At 40.3% G+C, this 23,228-nt stretch overlaps 1 protein-coding gene across 1 annotated transcript; it reads left to right on the top strand.

The window, feature by feature from the left end:
* The first annotated feature begins 15,610 nt into the window (after positions 1–15,610).
* LOC124273063 lies at positions 15,611–23,123 on the top strand. Its single transcript, XM_046708606.1, is given in 8 exon segments — positions 15,611–15,923; positions 15,926–16,518; positions 17,187–17,931; positions 18,148–18,396; positions 18,649–19,508; positions 20,082–20,369; positions 21,505–21,693; positions 23,100–23,123. Coding segments are annotated over 8 exon segments (3,261 nt in total).
* Positions 23,124–23,228: the final 105 nt, after the last annotated feature.

Below are 23,228 nucleotides of genomic sequence, written 5' to 3'. Positions count from 1 at the left end.
CAATATGAACACGAAAAAATCAGTACTACCAGATTCTTTATAAATAGTAATTTTCTTGAAATACAGTTGTCCTTCAAAGGTGTTATGAAGTAGTGGAAGTGTGGAAAGATCTACTGTATATTACCAGTATTCAATATGGATTTGTTGACACTCTGTTTCCGATGACTGATCACGACTTAAAGATGAGCTAAGGTTGATGGTTCGGTTATTTACGGAACATACCATTTTGATACTGATTTTAAAGGTCAAGTTAGGACCTCGGCTTCTCTATGAGATCGGTTATCTACAGTAATATATTGATAAGTATTGTGCTCAGTGAAGCCATTTTTATACCAATTCTTGTTTCCAAAAATATTGTGAGAACAGAACTGTGGGTTTTTAAAATTAATTAATATAATTACAAAACCATATTTTTACAATCATATCATGGGATCAGTGACTAATTATGCCTGCTCAGAGACTGATTCATCCTCAAATATGCAGCAAATGACAGTAAACTTTGACAGCAAATGACAGTAAACTTTGACAGCAAATGACAGTAAACTTTGACAGCAAATGACAGTAAATGTTCATATTGGTAGAGGCTTGTGCAATCTATATCTTTGTAAAGGTGTCTTGTATTTCACAAATAAAATTACCCCACAAAAATGACGGTTTAACCGATCAGTTTTACATAATTGCTTTTAATACAGTGTTACAATACTATGTAAAGATGCAATGTTACAATACAAGTTCAGTGTTATAATACAATATTACGGTTCATTGTCATAATACACTGTTAAAATACCAAGTTAAAGTTCAATGTAAAAATAGATTGTTAATATTCAGTGTCATAACACGCCGTTAATACCATGTTAAAATATAATGTTAAAGTTCATTGTTACAATAGATTGCTATGATTCAATGTCATATTAAAATACCAGGTTATCATTCATTGATAAAGTTCAATGTTATGATAAAATTTTAAATAGAAAGTTATAATATTCCTCAAATAAGAAAATTAAACCAATACAAATATTTTCCCCAAAATTTCCCAATCAAGGTCACTGTGCGGCTGCTTGTACTAACCCAGACTGAAGCTGGTTTTATAGAGATACCATGCCACAGTGAAGCATGACTACCCCACTCAGACACATTATACTGACTCCCGAGCCGACCAGTCCTTGTTGTACCCATTAATGCCGAGCGCCAGGAAGGGACCAACAAGTACCATATCTTAACGTCTTTTGGTATGACGCGGCCGGGGATTGAATCCGCGACCTTCCGCTCTCCGGGCTGACGCTCTAGCCTCTACACCAAAGGGGTGGTCAACTGATGCTAGGGTTCAGTTGACTACACAGAATTGACTGATACTTGGGCTCAGCTGACTTACATAGCATTGACTAATATTAGAATCCAAATGACTTAGATAGCATTAGCTTATACTAGAGCTCAGCTGACTTTTATACAATTAACTGAATACAATTGACACTAACATAGAATTAACTGAATCTAATTGACCTATCCATAATTAATTGATGCTAGGGTTTTGTTGACCACACAGAATTAACTGATACTGGAATCCAGTTGGAATACATAGAATTAGATGATGCTACAATTCAGTTGAATTGCATAGGATTAGATCAAGATGCAGGTTTTCAAAATTAACAAACTGGTATTAGTTTGTTCTGTTTCCAATGGCAAAATAATAAATTTACATTTTATGTAACTGATTGGTCTTGCATGTGTAGTTATTTTCGGCTCCTGCAAGCAGCATGATAGTTGATAAAAAATTGAAGGAAAGGGCTGAGAAATACTATTTTAATTCAGTTGGCATAATGTCCTTCCAAGTAATTGAAAATCTGATTAATTACTGCTTTGGTGCACTTTTTCTTTGGCTTTGTTAGTTTTGTCCTCTAGGTCCTTGTCCAACAAAGATTCATATGTGATCCATTATCGAGTGGAAACAAATTTTCCTGCTATTTTCAGTTCAAATGTAGCATAAACTGTTCAGCTAGGTAGTTGTTCGAAATAACATTAATGTCAGTATGTTCTCAATTTAGCTTTATACTCATAGGGAATAGGTTGAAAGAAGTTATTCATCTATCACCAGTCTTTTGAACTGCTTTCTAATAGCTATTTTGTCCTAATCTGATCAGATGTAAGTACAAACCCATGTCATATGTGAACTTGTGGCCTTGTGGTTGTAGTGTTTGCTCATCATGTCTAAAGACCCGGGTTTGATTCCACACTTGGGTACAGTGCGTGAGGCCCTTTCTTTGTTTACTACCTTTGATGTTGCTTGTATTATACAAACTGTGACGAAAAAGATCCATCAATTTCTACATGGCAGTGTAAGGTCACAACATCCTGTCAGAATATGCTGCCTCGAGTAAGGGGAGATAAGCAAGGGATACTGGGAACCCAAAGGGGGAGATAATCGAAAGGGGATTTAATCATGGATACTGAGAACCCTCTCTCAGTCCTGGGCACACTTGTGGAATTGGAACACATGGCCTGATGTTGAGATGCTCACTTCAGGAACACTGTGCCTACAGGTTGCATATTGCAGAGTATGAAATAAAACTCACAGACACCCAAAAAACAAAACGAAAAAAACCTAGCATTTGGTCTTTTGTTTGGGTCAACTGACAATGTTATGATATAACTGCCATACAGGTCAAATAATCCCAGTGTAATATTCACTATTGTCGCTTGGGATAGGGAAGGGGACACAGGTGGCCATTTTGTTTTAGGTGCTGCAATTTTCTGGAGAGATCTGTGAAGGTGTGCCAAAAAACTATGATCTTGGGTACAAATCTGGATGTGCCCTGAGTGTGTTTCCTGGTTAGTCAGGCCCATATCCTTATACCAAAGTGGTTGGTTGTTTAATGCCATAGTCAGCAATATTCCAGCTATATGGCGGCGGTCTGTAAATATTCGAGTCTGGACCAGACAATCCAGTGATCAACAGCATGAACGTTGATCTACCCAACATGACATGTCAACAAAGTCACAGAGTCTGACCACCCGATCCCGTTAGTCTCCTTTTATGACAAGCATGGGTTGCTGAAGACCAATTTTAACCCAGATCTTCATGGGTTACCTCTGCCATATGGCTGGAATATTGCTGAGTGTGGCGTAAAACTAAACTCACTCATGGGTTTCCAAAGTGGTAAATAAGGTGTAAGAAATACCCTTGTATTATCCAACATCAAGCTGGAACACTGTGATATAGCTGGAATTCCCGATACAGTGGCATGGAATCCAAATGACTCACTCACTTGTAAAGTATGTTCTATATCATATTGAAAGTTCGCTCACTGGCACTTTATACATGGTTTTATTTCTTTTGCGCTTCTTTTGGAGGTCAGTATACATTTTGCTTCTAGTATTCAATCTTCACATCAGTAATTTCTCGGTGATTTGGGGACCAATTTCTCGAGTCGTATTGTCGATAATATCTGTTTGTGGTGTTCATCATATGTGATATATTTCTAGTTCATGAATCATGCACAAATATCCATCTTGCCAAAAATATTTTTTCATGATACATTTGGTTGAAATACATTCTATATTTTTGTTGTTATGTGAAATATATATTTCTTAAAAAAGTGTGTGTATGTATATTTATCATATGTTTGCTAATTACTACATGACATGCAAATCAATGTTTGCATCATTTTAGATAAGAAAATTAATGAATTCCTCATGAATAAATGTTTTACATTTTACTCATCTTTGTTGGTTTATCATGTATTTATTGTTAGAAGAACAGCTACATTAGACTCTGGCTACATGTTGTAAATGCAAGTACGAAATCTATGATATAAACATAGAATATATGTGCACAGTCACTTGTACAACTGTTTTAACCAAAGGTATCCTTCCAAACCTGTGGCACTTGTCATAAACAACTGCAAAGGCAAGTCAATTGTTCACCTGAAAACAAACATGAACATGGACTAAATAGAAATTATAATGATGCATCACATTCTCATGTATAGTGAAAGTCATCTTTGGTATGTACCAATGAAGATCCAGGTAAGAATTGGTCTTCAGTAACCCATGCTTGTCATAAGAGGCTTGCTGACGTGCTTGACACATCGTATCCCAGTTGAGTAGATCGATGCTCATGCTGTTGATCTGGATTGTATAGTCGAGACTCGATTATTTACATACCGCCTCCATATAGCTGGAATATTGCTGAGTGTGGCGTAAAACTAAAACTAAACTAAACTCACTCACTCACTCACTCACTCACTCACTCACCCACTCACCCACTCTCTCACTCACTGATATATGTGATAATTTGAAAATTAGCATGGATACAAAATGAAATTAAAAGTGTGTTTGTAGTTTATTTCACACTCAATGATATTCTAGCTATATGACTCTGGCTCAAACAATCCCGTCACTATCATTGTTACCAATGATCCACAACATTGGGATATGATTTCACACAATCAAGGAAATTAGTGGTCATCATTTCTTAACATGAACAAAATGGGCACCAAATGGTTAAGAGATATGTACATCATTTTTTGTCTGTTTTCCACAATCATCAACTCATGATCATAACTTCGAATCCCTGCTACTTCTTGGGGAGACAATTCTGAACAACACATTACCCATAACATGGATAGATCACCTGTGGGTCTACACAATTCATGATGTAAGGGACCGTTCATAATTTATGCCTAGGGTGGGTGATGATGATTTTATGGGGGGTCACCCATTTTGTTCTGGTGAGCTAGGGGGTCATCAATTTTGTACACACGTACTAGGGGGGGTCATCAATTTTGTACATAACAATATGTTTAAAATTATGCTTAGAAATTATGGGTAGGGGAGGGGGTGTCATTGATTTTGTACATGGCATGCAGGGGGGTCACTTATTTTGTACAGAAATGTTAGGGGGGGGGGTCATTCACATTGTACAAGCTTCTCCATAAAAAACCATCACCCCACCCCCACTCCCCATAAATTATGAACGGTCCCTAAACAAAATTTGTGATAAAAAAATGTCACAGCCTTGTGCACAACGTGCAGTTTCATCAACTGTTGTCATCTTGAGTTTTGAATTTAAAATTTGCAGTTTCATCAACAGCTGTCTTCACGAGTGGAACGTGCAAAAAGACAAATCTCCGTCAGCTGTCGCCTTCATGACATCAGCTTGGGGAATGTGCAGCTTCATCCGTACGCGTTGTTGTCTTCATGAGTTGAGAGTGAAGAGCGTGCAGCTCTATCAAATGTTGTCTACAGCAATATTCTAGTAACAACCAGAAATGTGGTCATGTGGGGAATCAAACCGAAAGTGTAATGACGAGCGAACACTTCTATTTCTTGCCTACTTCACCGACTCCGGTTCACCGGTTGGGCTAGACACTTTACTCCGTTTCGGGAACACTTAACGTCATCATTGAAATGCTTTGATTGGGTCGTGAGCTGAACTCGGTTTTCGTAAGTGAGGACCATCACCGTGGTCAAGTGACGGGGATGGTACATGTTGCATGTCTGCACGCGGCATTAAGGGGCTTGGGCAAGGTTGGGTCGGTATGGGAATCGGTAAACAATGTCTGCGAGGGATGGGTATTCACGTCAAACTGTGGCCTGGTATGTCGATGGACAATCACTTTTAAACCGGTGTAGCACCCTCAAGTCAATCCGGGGCGCTGGAGTTAAAGCGTTCGCTCTTCCTGCCGAAGACCCGGGTTCGATTCCCCACATGTGTACAATGAGTAACGCCCATTTCTGGTGTCCCCCGCCGTGATATTGCTGGAATATTGCTAAAAGCGGCGTAAATCCCAAACTCACTCACTCAAGTCAATCCCTTCAGTCCCGAAAGCTTTGAGCCATGGTTCAAATCACCATAGTGGACTTTTCAGGCAAAGCTTATCTGGTATCCTTCACTGTTTGCACTATAAAACCGGGGTCACAAGGTCAAAGACAAACTGCCACCAACACCCACGTTCACGAGGCAGTTGGAGTTTAGTAATGTTGAAGGCGAAGTTGAACCCCAGTATACCTCAACCTCATGATACACACAGAGACACGCACGCACACACACACACACACACACGCACGCACGCGCGCGCGCGCGCACACACACGCACACACACACACACACACACACACACACACACACACACACACATAATCTCAACCCTGCCTCGATATGATTGGAACAGTGCTTAAAGCCTCGTGTTCTTCTCTCCCGTGAATATACCAAACACATCAGTGCTATACGCACTTTGATGATGCATTAGACTAGGAATTCAACGATGCGCTCAGCGTAGGTACGATAGACACAAGGTTCTCACTCTCTCATAGTCATTTCCTTTCGCAGCAATTTTCTGGAAACATATTCTACCATGTTCATGACTTATCGATCGCCCTGATTTATGGATTTATCCCTTTGCGTGGGACCGCCTCCGTGGTGTAGTGGTTAGAGCGTCCGTCCGGAGAGCGGAAGGTCGCGGGTTCAATCCCCGGCCGCGTCATACCAAAAGACGTTAAGATATGGTACTTGTTGGTCCCTGCCTGGTGCTCGGCATTAATGGGTACAACAAGGACTGGTCGGCTCGGAGTCAGTATAATGTGTCTGAGTGGGGTATTCATGCTTCAACACGGCATGGTATCTCAGTGGGCTAGCACTATAAAACCAGCTTAAGTCTGGGCTAGTACCAGCGGCCGCACATACACATACACACGCATGCACGTCGTCATATGAGCGAAATATTCTCCAGCACGGCGTTAAACCCAATTTCACCTCACCTCACCTTTGCGTGACTTCATTAACATCAAGTCCTGATCTCGGATTTGAATTTCCTGTCTTGGACTGCCCGTAAGACGAAAGTACCGCTCGCTTGTTTTATATTATGTGTTGTGAGGTTGTAGTTCGGGCGCAAATATGTAAATTATTCTTGCAAGAATCTGATTTTTAAAGAAAAATTCTAAACGACACTAAAAAGGATGTTCATGAAAATATTTGCTACCGCTGATTTGATGTTCATCAGACTATGCAGAAACGATGCCTACTAAATCAAAAGACGTAGAAAGTCTGTTAGGTAATGAGCTGTACTTATCCAAGTTTGTTAAGTTATGAGATGTACTTACCCAAGTCTGTTAGGTTACGAGATATACTTACCCAAGTCTGTTAGGTTACGAGATATATTTACCCAAGTCTTTACCCCCAAGTCTGTTAGGTTACGAGGTTATGAGATATACTTACCCAAGTCTGTTAGGTTACGAGATATACTTACCCAAGTCTGTTAGGTTATGAGATATACTTACCCAAGTCTGTTAGGTTACGAGATATACTTACCCAAGTCTGTTAGGTTACGAGATATACTTACCCAAGTCTGTTAGGTTACGAGATATACTTACCCAAGTCTGTTAGGTTACGAGATATACTTACCCAAGTCTGTTAGGTTACGAGATATACTTACCCAAGTTTGTTAGGTTATGAGATGTACTTACCCAAGTCTGTTAGGTTACGAGATATACTCGAGATATACTTACCCAAGTTGTTAAGTTATGAGGTACTTACGTCTGTTAGGGTCACGAGATATACTTACCCAAGTCTGTTAGGTTACGAGATATACTTACCCAAGTCTGTTAGGTTACGAGATATACTTACCCAAGTCTGTTAGGTTACGAGATATACTTACCCAAGTCTGTTAGGTTACGAGATATACTTACCCAAGTCTGTTAGGTTACGAGATATACTTACCCAAGTCTGTTAGGTTACGAGATATACTTACCCAAGTCTGTTAGGTTACGAGATATACTTACCCAAGTCTGTTAGGTTACGAGATATACTTACCCAAGTCTGTTGGCTATGACCTGTACTTATCTAGGCATGTTAGCTTATGAGCTGTACTTATCAAAGGATGTTTCACTATTTATGGTTCGGACAAGTCCTTCGGGATTCTCCAGGATATATACCTGTTCCATGCAGAATGGAATTTCTTGGATTTCACTAGATCCTTTGCACTCTTGAAACGTTCACCCCCTGCTCATTGATATAGAGTGGCCTCAGGGCCACGGGCGTCTTGAATCAATGTGTATGTCATTTAAGGTTATCTTAGTGCTAAAAGTCCTTTATGGAACAGGATCTGGTTTCAGAAAAGACGAATGTGTGTCTAAAACATAACATTGTCAAGATGTTAAACGTAGCATTGTTCTCAAATGTGACGCATCAGTAAAAAAGTGACTTTTCCACGTGAAACATGTGTTCCAATGTTTGTTCAGGTGAGTGAGTGTAGTTTTACGCCGCATCAGCAATATTCCAGCTATATGGCGGCTTGTTCATGGTAAACATTTGCCCTGGCTTTGCGTGAGCTTGTAACGGGTTCACCTGGTGGGGCGGGATACACTCAACTTATCGCAAACACCTGGCGCCATCACTGTTTGATTGTGAGTCACGTTTGCTTTTGCTATAGTCGATATCATACAACGTTCTGACTTTTAGAAACAGATTACTTATGACATTAAAAATGGTTCATGATAATAAAATTGAAATATATATGGCGCCGAAAATCCAAATATTGCTCAAAGGAGCAGGTCATAGGCTGTTTGGAGCAGCAGGACCTTCACTTCATGCTGGAATGTCTGAAAGTCAGTGACTGAATGTTTGTGATCTGACAGTTTATTCCAGAGGACTGGACCTGCCTAACCAAAACACCTGTCACTATAGGATGTTCCAGAGGACTGGACCTGACTAACCAAAACACCTGTCACTATAGGATGTTCCAGAGGACTGGACCTGACTAACCAAAACACCTGTCACTATAGGATGTTCCAGAGGACTGGACCTGACTAACCAAAACACCTGTCACTATAGGATGTTCCAGAGGACTGGACCTGCCTAACCAAAACACCTGTCACTATAGGATGTTCCAGAGGACTGGACCTGACTAACCAAAACACCTGTCACTATAGGATGTTCCAGAGGACTGGACCTGACTAGCCAAAACACCTGTCACTATAGGATGTTCCAGAGGACTGGACCTGACTAACCAAAACACACCTGTCACTATAGGATGTTCCAGAGGACTGGACCTGACTAACCAAAACACCTGTCACTATAGGATGTTCCAGAGGACTGGACCTGACTAACCAAAACACCTGTCACTATAGGATGTTCCAGAGGACTGGACCTGACTAACCAAAACACCTGTCACTATAGGATGTTCCAGAGGACTGGACCTGACTAACCAAAACACCTGTCACTATAGGATGTTCCAGAGGACTGGACCTGCCTAACCAAAACACCTGTCACTATAGGATGTTCCAGAGGACTGGACCTGCCTAACCAAAACACCTGTCACTATTGGATGATGTTAGAGTTTTGCTAGCTGCTGATACCCGTGAAAATCTGGGTTAGAAATGATCTTCAGCAACTCATGCTTGTCGTAAAAGGGGACTAACGGGATCGGGTGGTCACGCTTGCTGACTTGGTTGACACATGTCAGCGTATCCCAACTGCGTAGACTTGTGCTCATGCTGTTTGACCTCTGGATTGTCTAGTTCAGACTTGATTATTTACAGATCGCTGCCATATATCTCCAATGTCCGCTATTTTTTCCAAATACCTTGCATGTGCCTGCATATCGAGTGTCTCCTTATAATTCTGCATCGTTGATAATCCCGAGTAGTCGAATGGTATGCGAGAGAACAATGATGAGAAATGCAGTGAAATGACTTCTGAGTTCTAGTAGCGTGCCTACCAAAATGGCCGACGCTGATGCATTGTGGGTAATTTCGATCGAAAGGACGAAGCACTCTATTGCTGGACACGGCTTTAAACAACAAACAAAACAAAGTTAGCTGCTGCGGGAGGAAACAGGGGCAGCATTCTTCCTGGCTGATAGGTGACAACTTCTTGCAGGTATCACTGACCTTGGTGATGAAGGGATTTAAATAGGAACATCAGATACATTTAAACTCATGATAGAGTAGGAATAGTTATAAAAAAGACTGTATTTCGGATATATTTCTTGTGGAAACTCTTTTTGTCGATTAAATTAATTTATTCTGGCCAAAATTAGAGGTTCTTCACGAAAATCCTAGATCATCATCCCGCTGGACAACACGCCGCCAGTTTCAACCCACGCCATCTTTATGCCTACCGGAAATTATCCCGATGTTAAACCAGACTTCATCATGTTGTGAAACTACTACATCTTCAGCGATTGCAAATCTAATTATGCACTTGTCCAGTCTAAGTAAACGTAGCCTCAGTATTATTCGTTACACTGCACTTGTCAATATAGACGTTATCGCGCAGTCTAATCTCCCATTTCCAATGCACAAATGAGGTGAGGTGAGGTGAAATTGGGTTTATCGTCGTGCTTGAGAATATTTCGCTCATATGACAACGTACATGTGTGTGTATGTGTATGTGCGGCTGCTTGTACTAGCCCAGACTGAAACTGGTTTTATAGTGCTAGCCCACTGACATACCATGCCGCAGTGAAGCATGAAGACCCCACTCAGACACATTATACTGACTCCGAGTCGACCAGTCCTTGTTGTACCCATTAATGCCGAGCGCCAGGCAGGGACCAACAAGTACCATATTTTAACGTCTTTTGGTATGATGCGGTCGGGATCGAACCCGCGACCTTCTGCTCTCCGGGCGGACGCTCTAACCACTACACCACGGAGGAGGTCCCACGCAAAGGGTTAAATCAATAAATCAGGGCGATCGTGCTGTGCTTTCATATTTTTGAACTGATAATGACATGGCGGTCTTGGTATCAACCCATACAACACAGACCTTTATTGTGAAGAGCGCGCGATAGAACGGTGCTTGCATATTTCTTACCTGTGTGTCACCAAGCCTATCTAAAACCGTGATGATGATTACGCTGTTAAACCCCAGAAAATTGAATTTGGATACCTTTTAAGTTTTAACCCCCAATCCCTTTCCTTGGGTCCAGAGCTAATAAGATTAATGGCATTGTCAATCTGGTAAATCTAAATCTTAATATCTAACATCGGATTTAAAATAAATCCTGAAGACTGTACTGGCTGTGCGGATGTATGATTTTTCATTTAATCAGCCATTCGAAAATGGTTACCATGACAACGTTGTTATCAATTTAACCATGAAATTGTTAAAATCGTGATAGGCCATTATTGCGTTGGGAGACGAGGTGAAGTTGTGTTTTAAACGTCACGTTTAAGATTAATGCGCTTATAGTAGGCATGCCTATACGTGTGTCTGTGCGTGTGCGTGTGCGTTTGCGTTTGCGTGTGCGTATGCGTGTGTAGCTGCTTGTACTAGCCCGGACTAATATGGCAGGGTATGATGGCAAACTCATTTTACGGTTGAAATCACTCAAGAGGTATTTGGTCTGATGATAAGTCACTCCCTCTTGTTTAAGAGCATGTTTGATTGTATGTTCTGGTTGGTGTGTCAGGTTATAGGTCTACAGCAGCTGGGTGTAGCTAGTGACGTTGAGCGTGTTGCTCGTGTAACACATTGTTCACTCCTACAGTTGTTGCTGTCTGCAACAAGCATTCTGAACCTCCCTGGAAACGTGGTCACAGTATATGTAGAGGGTCCCTGTCATTACACACCTGGCTGTCTACTTATTTGTTTACAAACTTACGGTATACACTACACTATACACTACAAATATCTCAATTCGGACTGATAATACCTATTTGCGAGTCATTCCTTGACACATGCTTAAGGTACTGTCGGAATTGTACGAATGTATTTAGCAGAGTTTTCTCTTGACTATGAAAAGGTTTTGTGCTTTACATTTATGAACTTGTATAAAAATCAACACTTATTACACTCTAGAATTGACGTTTTATATTTCTAAATGGATGTTTCAGGCATGAGTGTTGGTTGATAACACACAACACCAAATAATGTTTTTAAAATGTTAAAATGTTTCGGTTTTAATTGATATGAATTCTAGTATTTGATATTGTCCGGGCCACAATTTTCGGAATGAAGTAAACTAATTTGATTTAAAAAATATTTATTTGAGGAAAAATAGTTAAACAGTCATATGAATATTTGTTATAAAATATACTATTCCAAAAAAGAAATGCATAGGCATTTTGTGTTTTTAAAAATCTATTAATTACCTATTGTGTTCAAACAATCGTCAAAATATGTAACAAAAGTGTTGATAACATGATTTTACACAATTGTACAAGTAAAAAGTGGACTTGACCTGAAAATGTTGATTTCGATGAGATTTCTTACAAGGATTAAAAAGGCATCGCCACAACGCAACAGCAATCACCTTCCAGTAGAAATTGTGCAGCAAAGAGCATGCACTGTCTGGATATAAAATTCCAGATTACGTTCGGAAATCGGCATTCGTTTTGAAGGAGTTTCAAGGTCAAATCATTACGCCAAATCTTGACGCTGCGACACGGAACATCGCCATTGAAAGAATACACGCTGGAGATTACCAATCTTCTGTTGCCAGGCGTCTGAATGTTAGTTTGAGATCGTTACAATCCAACAGGCGTAACAAATGACCGTCCCCGTACAGGCAGACCTCGAGTCACCACTGCAGCCCAAGATCGGTACATCCGGGTACTACATTTCGTACTGCCACGGATGAGAGCACAGCAGCCAGGGTGCCTGTAGGGAACAGGTTGAGAGAGATTGGACTGAGAGCCAGGAGACCAGACGTCGGGACCGCGCTACGTCGTCGCCATGGCGCTCAACATCTCCGCTAACTATAATTAGCCACTTGGTTGTATAGACATTTCCTTCTTCTAATCTGTTGTAAAAATTCATGATACAACATTTTCGCAACAGATATCTGGGTTATGCGTTTCTTTTTTGGAATAGTATAAAACGGTTGTCAAAGTAGGCCATAAAATGATGGGGTTCGAGTTCGGACGCCTTGTCTACACGGTGAAAGAGGGGATGGTGGCAAGTTAAGGACGTAATCTGTGGAGTGACTGTACACCTTCCACATGATTACAAGGAAATGTTCAACAAACATTCCGTTGTGTTTACCTTCAATCCAGACGTGAATTGTTTTAAACAGTCAGGTGCGTAGCAAGCCAATTAATTCGTGTAAGCCCGATAGGTTTCAAAGCTTTATATTTAGTTAGTATTGAGGGCTTGCCCAACTTTTATTTTCAAAATCACACGTAAGCCCGGGCTTTTTTTATAATGGTAGCTACGCCCTTGACTGTGAGTGAGTTATTATTTATCGTCACATCGGCAATATTTCAGCCATATTGTGACGAAATGTTTTTAAACAGCCCATGTACGTGGTATGTATGTAATGGGAGACTATACACGATCTTTGATATAACAGACATAGATGTTGTGTACAGTACTGCTTAGCATCCAATACGATATTATAAACATGAACCTGTTCATTCGGCTAAACATTTCCAAACAACATGCAACATAAGGTAATATATTGGATTGTCTACCAAGTTTTTAATACACGAACCTTTAGCTGCATCACAAATTTTAAATGTAATATTATTTTGTTAAATTTAGATACCCGTATCGGAAGTCAAACAACACACACTACAAGACATATCAATCACTACAAAGGGAATTGTTTGTCATTATTTTTTTGAAATATTGAATACTTTCGAAAGACGTCATCTGTAACTGTAAGACTTGGTTAAAAATATGTGAAAGGAGAATCACTGGAAGAGCGTAGGCAGTACCAGGTGTTGGGTAAACACGACTTACCTGTATGTGTAATGGAGAATATACAGTGTTCAGTTAAAACATCCTCTGATTTCTAGTAATATGGTTATAGTAATATTCACGGTGTGTGTGTGTGTGTGTCGCTTTTGGCAATATTCCAGCAACATCACGAAGGGGGACATCTGAAATGGGCTTCACACAATGTACCCACGTGTGGAATCGAACCCGCGCCTTCGGCGTGACGAGCGAACGCTTTAACCACTAGGCTACCCTATGCTGAAAGAGTTATTTGAACCACGATCACTCTAGAGCGAATATTTAAGGGTTTGATATGGACCTGCTTCATCAGGTTTATAGCGCTCGCCCACTGAGATACCATGCCACAGTTTAACGTTAATTCCCTCCTCAGATTCTGCATGCTCGCTCGGGGGCGCCCAGTCTTTGTTTAATCCCTTTACCCAGGGTGACAAGAAGTACTACATATTTTACCATCTTTTAGGACGACACCACCCGGAGACGAATCACCGTCTATGCGGAGACGCCACTTGGCCACGTATGCGCATTACTAATGACCCCAAATGTAGACTGAAAATTACTATCATAATGTGTGCAGGTGGGTATCCTCAGACTGTTCCTTGCTGGTGAATAGGCGTTGACCTTGTATTGAGGCTTTCGCTTGACACGCCAAAGGGTTCGATTCCCATGTTGGTGAGGCCATTTCTGGTGTTCCCAGCTGTGATATGGCTATTGTATTCATACAAGGGGTGTAATATACTCACACAATTATTGTAAAAGTTGACAATAGACTAGAACAGACAGTTAAATAACAACACCAAGGTATTCTGAAGGCATGGGTCACACTTTACACCCAATGCAATAACTCTACGCGTCGGTTTGCACAGCAAGGTCAGGGGAGTTATCCTCCCTTGATCAGTGGGTGTGGTGGTCGTCCTGTGGCCTCTGATCATCATTCAAACATTCTAAAACCCACGCTCCATTTACATATGTATTTACCATTATAATGTCAATATTAAAACATCATTATCCTCAGCACTATACTGCTGGTCGTAAGAACCGAAAGGATCGGATGATTTGGTTCCGTGAATTGGCTGATCATCGTACACACAGTGCAAACCGGATATAGTGCGCTGTACGCTCGTGGTTTGGTTGATAGGAATGTTGTCACGGGCTCCATTTTTCTGCTTTTTTTATTACAGTGAGTAAAGTTCAAGTACTAAAATGAGTGAAATACGTCTTCTTACTCATATAAACTACAATTCACTGCTAGTTTGAATAATGACCCTTTAAATTCTTCCAAATATCAAAAACGCATCGCCGATTTTGCTCCTTCGCAGAAAACATCGAAAACAATGCCACAATATTCCTTTATCTCGCAATTTCTTCGGTAAAACTTGACAACATATGAAATGCTCGATATATAAGCCTTGAAATGGGTTATAATATTCCTAACATAGAGTATTCGTTTCTTTACACGAGAGGTAAACGTTACCCACCTATGCATCATCACTGTACAGGTTGATAGCCGCCAATACAGCTGGTTGCTAGCGCTTTCAAAACAAATCACTGTACGGTTTCTAGTTAGTTCATGTTATCATTTCAAAGTAATTGGAGTTCTTAATGAAATATTTTGCTTCATTTTCTTAAGGTACTGCTGAATTCAACACAGACCGACAAAATGAACACTTCAGTTTGCTATTATTGTGATTTTCGGACAAATTCTTTCAACATTATCATTGACCACTGTATTATCAATCCCCATCCAGTGAATTAAAATACAAATTCCAATATCATGACGACACAACCCAAAAATCTTATCTGCAAACAATTTAAAAAAAATTATACCAGAAGTATTAACATCTGAAGGAAAGTACATTGTACCTTGTAATGACAACAAAAATAGAAATCATGAAGCATTCAAACAATGAAGTATTCAGTCCCCTTAAGAAAATGTCTAAATGTGATATGAAGGAGGATGTGTTTGGCCAGATGCAAGCATTGTCAATGAATGATCTAACGGAGGAACTAGATGGGAATACAGAAAAAGTTTCCTCGCATGAAGCTGGCACTCAGACCTTACCAACAATTGTTATTCCTGCATGTGGGAGTTTTGATGGAGGTTCTATGAAAGAAATGATAGAATTGCTTCCACTTGTGTTACATAACCTTAAGGAAGTCGGGAATGACGATATGTTTCTTAACTTCACACGATTGGTTGCCTCAAATTCATTTCCCTTGGACAATATTGCGTTCATGCTGTTTCTGTAGTGGTATCGTGGTATTCACTCTACAACACGGTACTGATGAGATACAGTGAGGTTACCAAACGTTTTTGGAGAATTGGGCTAAAATTGTTCAAAGGGATATTTTCGAAATTCACGTCAGGCATGAAAAACACTGGCACAGTGACAGAGGGAAAAGTCCCTAGTGGTGTGTATCTTCCTAATGATTCAAAAATAAACTTCGCAGTTCCTGATAGGACTGTTCTGGACAGAATGAAAGGTCCTCTTTAAAGCAACCAACTTGTACCTGGTTGCACTATGCAAATGCTGGACATGATTGCTAAAGCCGACCCAGAACAAGTTAACACTTACAAAATGTGTGTTGATGGAAAGAAAATCAATGCCTGTACGGGTGGAACGTTAGGGGATGTTGATTTATGTGGTTTTGAAGAGCATCCGACTCTCATCGAAAAACAATGTCAACTATCACACGAAACTAGTATTTTGGAAAGTTGTGAAGAATTTGTTAATAGAATGGAAATTCGTGGATTAGAACAGGTTACCGAATGTTCAGACGAGCAAAAAGAGAAGTTCAAGTCGTTGAGTCACGATGTCATTAGGATTTGCAGTGGTCACGTGAGACAATTGACAAAATTCTGAAAGCTGTAACTGGTGAGTGGAGACAGTCCAAATATGCTTTCGTAATTAGTTCTCTCAAAACCAGCATGTACCAGATAAGCTGTGCCATCGAAGACCTCCTACACGGGATAGATAAACTCGGGCTTCTTGTTAGGGGTGGGTATTGCAGAACATTTTCATATTGCGATATATTGCGATGCGAAAGCATATATTGCGATATGTATTGCAATATATTGCAAGAAGTAAATACTTGATTTATAAAGCCAAAACACAACAAAATCACTATTCTTGATTAAGCTTTAATAAAAACTTTAAATTTACTTTACCATGGCATATTTTACATACCGCGTTACTCTTATCAATAGTTCCATCTACAGTGAACTTTTTCAACCCAAAATGCTGCCATAAGTACTGAAGCTTTGCCCTGGTATTTGGCACCACAATAAATATTGTTCGTTGTTGGGGGTCGAGATTTTACAACAAACGCATGACTTCCTGTGTGAAAAACGGACATATCCGAAGATTTCCGAGTGTTACGAAGTTTTCCGAATGCATGTCAAAATACCGGTTTTCGATCAACGTATCGCAATACGTATCGTTTTCATGTCTGAACCGGTATATACCGGTAAACCGGTTATATTGCGCATCCTTTCTTCTTGTTGCAGAATGTAACAATACATCACACTTATATTGTTGACCTTAACCAGCAGGAAAACTATGTTTGTTTAGTTAACGAGGACAGTGGTACTGTGTTTGACATGTCTTCGTCTGACAATAGTTTGGTCAAACAGCGATCTTCCACTTGGCACAACAACCGCAAACAGGCTCAGGTTACCGGCAGTACTTGTCACGCTGCTGCTGGTTTGGATACACTGAAAGAACAACAGAGTCACTACCGCAAAGTCTATGAATGTATGCCAGAACCTGAACCGTCTGCTGAAACAAAGGTGAAGATGCAGCATGGTGCTGACAACGAGGTACATTGTGTTGCTACGTTGGTGGGTAAAGTGCTGCCTGTGTTCTTTAGCTCTGCTTCATATGTAGAAGAGGGTTGCTATGTTCTCGACAGAGAAGACGTGAACTTTGTAGTCAGCCCAGATGGTAGTTGCAGGAGGCGAGTCAATGGGGATGTAGGTCCTCCTGAATGTGGAATAGAAATAAAGTGCCCCTATCCGGGAAATGTTTTTACAACACCTGTACAGTACAAACTACCATTTTACTATGTAATCCAGGTCTTGAGCGAAATGGTAGCTTTGAATGTAGACAAACTGCTATTTCTGTCCTATTCCAAAGAAAGCACTTCTGTATTTGAAGCCCACTTCGATAGACCATTATGGGATATGATAATCCAACTTGTATCAGACTTGTATTCAAATTCAGAAACACACCCACTTCCAAAACGATTGCATGGTAACATTTCTTCCTTGCGGATACGTTTGAAGCAGTACACGGATAACCGTGTCCATTTTCTTGCAGAGGTCCCCTAAGTTCAAGCAATTGCGTGCACACACAATGAGGCAATAAGATGCAACAGTGGAGAGAGACGCCAACATCCATCTTCCTCTCACATAACCGTGGAATCATTCAAAGTTGAGGAACTTCACATCATTTTCCAGAAGTGTTAAGATCTGCTAAAAACGGCGTACAATTTGAGCAGACACCGTGCCAATGAGGTTTTAGTGTTCCTACTTTCTGATCGTGATAGACTTGCAGGCCCGGAGAAGAAACATTCTGTACCTGTTGGGTATGCCTTCAAAGGATACAATATGAAAACAAACTGTATGCGGAGGATGATAGAACATGTTCTTGACAATTGCTTTTCAAGGGGATTGTATGTACCATGCATATCCTTTGCATATCCTTTGACGGTCAGTGGTATATCAAGGAATGGTGAACCTTTGACAATTCTTCAACTTCAGAAAGATGTTTTTACCCTAGCACGCAAGACCACAAAAGCTGCAATCGTCAAGGCTATTGTATGTACAAATTGTGTTAAACACTGCAAAAACTTAGATGAACTAAAATCTGAGTTGGAGTTACAATTCAGTGTAAACGAAACTAGATAAATAATTAGCCCAATCAAAGTTGGTTGTGCCTTTGGTGCTGCAAAACCATTCTGCACTTCAGCCCATGTATCATCACTGCTGTCGACTGCCAACAAGAACAATGTAGACTTACCCGATAAGATATCCACACAATCTACTGCTGCAGATGCAATCTTTCCCACAGTAGATCACGTCATCAGCTCTATTCCACCTAATGATTCCCTGAACGTGGATGCAATTATGATTCAGACCATATCAGATATGGCAGATCTGTTCAATGAGCATAGTGAAACGATGGAGACGCAGTCTAAATCATCCAGACGGAGTCGTTTTGATTCATCCGTTGAATGCGTGCAGTATATCTTCAACGAAGAAACAGACCATAAGTCAGTAAATGCGTTTGTGGATGCAGAAGACATGGATGTCATGTCAGAGCATGGTCAGGAATTTGGCCAGGTAAATAACCAGGACGATGGTCAGGACATTAGCCAGGACAATGGACAGGACATTAGCCAGGACGATGGTCAGGACATTAGCCAGGACAATGGACAGGACATTAGCCAGGACAATGGTCAGGACATTAGCCAGGACAATGGACAGGACATTAGCCAGGACAATGGTCAGGACATTAGCCAGGACAATGGTCAGGACATTAGCCAGGACGATGGTCAGGACATTAGCCAGGACAATGGACAGGACATTAGCCAGGACAATGGTAGAGATGTACTTAGGACATTAGCCAGGACAATGGACAGGACATTAGCCAGGACAATGGTCAGGACATTAGCCAGGACAATGGTCAGGACATTAGCCAGGACAATGGTCAGGACATTAGCCAGGACAATGGACAGGACATTAGCCAGGACAATGGTCAGGACATTAGCCAGGACAATGGTCAGGACATTAGCCAGGACAATGGACAGGAACATGGAGAAGAAGAGGGTCAGCATGTTTTTAGGTTGGGAGATTCTCATATCATAGATATATGGCATACATTGAATGACTGACCCTAAACCTGAAGAGCAAGATAGGAAATGCCGATGAATTCGTTAAAGATTTTAATGACGCGGATGATCTTAGCAAAACATTGAACAAATACGAAACAAAGGTTTGCCTTATGTGTATCTCGGGAAAACTTAAAGAAAAAAAGATACTGCATAGTTTATCTTGGCCCAAGTACAAAATGATCGAAGCTCTTGTTCAGGCAACGAAAGGTTCAATGAAAGTTACAGAAAATATACGTAGAATTAAGGTTTCACCGCAACCTCTGAAGAAATTGTGTTGCTCTGTCATAAATAAAATTCCAAAGGATCTACTTAATGTAGTGTATACTGAGGACATATTTCTATCCAATGTTATGGAATGGCGAGAAAGACATCCCTTTCCAAACGTCATCGGGGTAAAAGATCTTCAACTTGATGTGTTGTGGTATTCTACTCCAGAATACGTGTCCTCGAGATTAACTTATCAATTTTCATTTCGTGACTGTCATCACTTACAAATGCTCGGGTAAAGTGTTGTAAAACAGGTATACCAGAAGCTGGAATCAACAGATCTGCATGGTTGAAAGTTGCTGCAGAAAGCAAGACGAATAACAGCAATCTCAGCATGGCTCTTGTCGATGACCTTATTGACAAACAATCAAATGCATTTGCACAGCAAACATTCTCTGAAACTGTAGAGGATGTCATGCTCAAGGATAATGACATAAAGGAAGCCGAGTTTTGCCGACTCATACGTCATTGGTATGAGGCAGAGGACCAACCTGGAATAAGTGCCAGAGAACGATGCAGTCAGCCATTGGTACAGCTTGTGAACTTCTCTACACCAGACTTAACCTCTGACAGGTGAAGAAAGAAACATAAATAATATTACCTTTATTTCATATCTACGTAACAGGGTAAAACAATTGATGCTAAAGCTACTTGTTTATTTCGGTGTCTATGAAAGTGATTGTAGATTTCCCACAAGCTCCTTTGCTACCTTGCTATGGTGCCAATGCTATTCTTGGTTTGATTGCAGCGCCCCTATCGGTGGTTATGAGTTACAGCCTTTCTAAATAACACATCGAAAAGACCTTTACTATCGCTCTTCTATGCTTCCGGCAATTATGTTTGCATTACGTTTAAGAAAATCAATTGTTTAATAAATAACATTTCCAGCCAAGATAAAAAGAGTTAATTGGAGTTATAAAATTTGAATATAAAAGTTTATATAAACCTTTTGGTCGATGACACTAAAAGTACACTGATTTAAAGGCACGAAAAGTCTTGGAACTAAATCAAGGTAAAGAAATGCAGGTTTTCTCTCGACTGGCGTGGTAAGTTGATAGATTAAAGGAAAAGCTTTTCTTTTCAAGAGTGGAATACATTCTCAAATGTGTATGATGTCTGAAATATTTGACTGGGAATTACTGTATGCCATACTAGATTAGGATAAATCTATTCATAAATTTAATTTTTTTCGAACATTGTCATATTCCATATCATAAAGGAGCATTTTATTGATCTTCAGAGGTTTCTTTATGCTTACTAGTAGAGCGAAAGTGTATCCAGTTCAGCATCTCCTTGACGCCAGTGATGTAAATACTGGTGACGTCCACATGGTACCCACCATAGTGACAACGATCACACCAAGGTAACATCATTTCTCAAAGTTAGCACCGATTCACTTAATTGGAAGACATAAATTACCCGCCCATTACTTTATAATATGTCAGTATACCTTCACCGTAATCTATTACAATCGTTGCCATCATGATCATCCAGTATCATGTGAGTAATATCAAAACACTTGTTGAAGCATGTTATGTGTTGTAAAAATATGTCTTTTTTTAAGGGATCATTGTTTCGACGTGTCAGCAAGGGCTAAACGTAAATCGAAGAACAGAAAGAGTGGTATTATTGCAGAACCGTGTATGGCGGCCAGGGGAGTGTGACCTGTGAGAAAACATCACCGTGTGGATGAAAGCAAAATCCTACCAAATGTCAGATATGGACTTCCATTAGATGAAAAAATAAATTATACAGATGATAAATGTATGACAAATGAATCCCACAATATATTTGCAGATGCAAGTTTATTTGAAACCAGTAACCCTTTTGAAAGAGGACAAGACATTGACAACGTATTTAACTCAAATTGCTCAACATGTCGATCCAACTTTAATAGAAGGGGCGGTGGGGTAGCCTAGTGGTTAAAGCTCGTCACGCCGAAGACCCGGGTTCGATTCCCCACATGGGTACATTGTGTGAAGCCCATTTCTGGTGTCCCCGCCGTGATGTTGCTGGAATATTGCTAAAAGCGGCGTAAAACTAAACTCAGTCAGTCAGTCAGTCAAAGACGATAAGCGTATTCAGAGAGCGGATTGTGACCGAATGTCATATTAAGCCTCATTTGCTGAACAACCGGATATCATATACTCATGCCAATAATGGTTGTCACCCCCTTCAATTTTTTAATTGGAGAGGGTGTGTGGGTGTGTGTGTGGGGTTGGGGTGGGGAGGGGATGACAACCATTATTGGCATGAGTATATTAGGTAAAATATCATATTCTATATGTGTAAATCATGAATAGAACATTTTTCTTTGATACCTTTTTGTGTATGCATTTTCAAGATTCTTTACCATGTTTGTGATGATATCTGTATTCAATAAAGTCCTTAGTTTGTCCAAAACTATTAACGTTTTCAAAAGTGTTGTGTAAGAATATAATGTGTATTTGACACACCTCACAATACATTCAATCATTTAATACAATGCAAATTCTTTATAATAAAGTATCAAAATTTTTATCTATGTATAAAAAACCCAACATTTTTGTCCCGTTTTGAGATAAACAAATTGATACAAACATTTAAAGAGAATCACTGTTTGGTTCCTCCCAGGATCAAACGTTGATGGAAAACAGTTCTTCCTAAAATAAATGGTTTGAAAATTCATGATCCAACTGTAAAGTACACTTAATCAAAATTGAACTATAAAGATGGTTTTGTAGATGCACTAGGACTCGCGGCAGACCCGGATGTGGTAGTTGTAGCTTGACCGCCACTTAAACGCTTTACCACAATTGCACCGGTAGAGGCGCCCCTGGTGGAAACCTTGAAATGGGCTCTTTCATGGGCCACATTGTCCCCAACTTGTCCCCACAAACGAAACAGGTAAAGTTGGTTATGGCTGGAGGTTGCGGTTTGGGTTTCTTCTGGCAGCGCCCCTTCTGATGCCTTGTCAGGGAGCTTGCGTATCTGAAGGGTTTCTTGCAATCCGGACACTTAAACTGGGTCATCTGGTCGAAGTGGCCCTTTAGATGACCATCATTATGAGATCGGAAATTAAATCTCTTATCACACTGGTTACATCGATATTTGAACTCGTTTAAGTGTACCGATTTCCGGTGCTGTGCGAGTCCAAATGCTGTCTTGTAGGGTTTAGCACAGTGGTCACACACCAAAATGCGCCGAAAACTTTGATCTGTATCTTTATCTCCATGTCTCAACCTCAGGTGTCTCTTGAGGTCCGACTTCCTTTTGGTAGTGTACGGGCAAGTTCTACAACTGAAAATCTTTTTGGGAGTAGCAACACCCACGCTCGTGAACGATTCGTCCAAAGCATCTATTTGCTCGGTATCTGACATGTTGAATTCCTGTTGATAATGGATAATAA

This window comes from Haliotis rubra, unplaced genomic scaffold, assembly GCF_003918875.1.
Source record: "Haliotis rubra isolate DU_JTF1 unplaced genomic scaffold, ASM391887v1 Scf1, whole genome shotgun sequence".
Classification (NCBI taxonomy): Eukaryota; Metazoa; Mollusca; class Gastropoda; order Lepetellida; family Haliotidae; genus Haliotis; species Haliotis rubra.
Note: the sequence above shows the minus strand (reverse complement) of the source record. Positions and strands in the feature narration are given on the sequence as shown.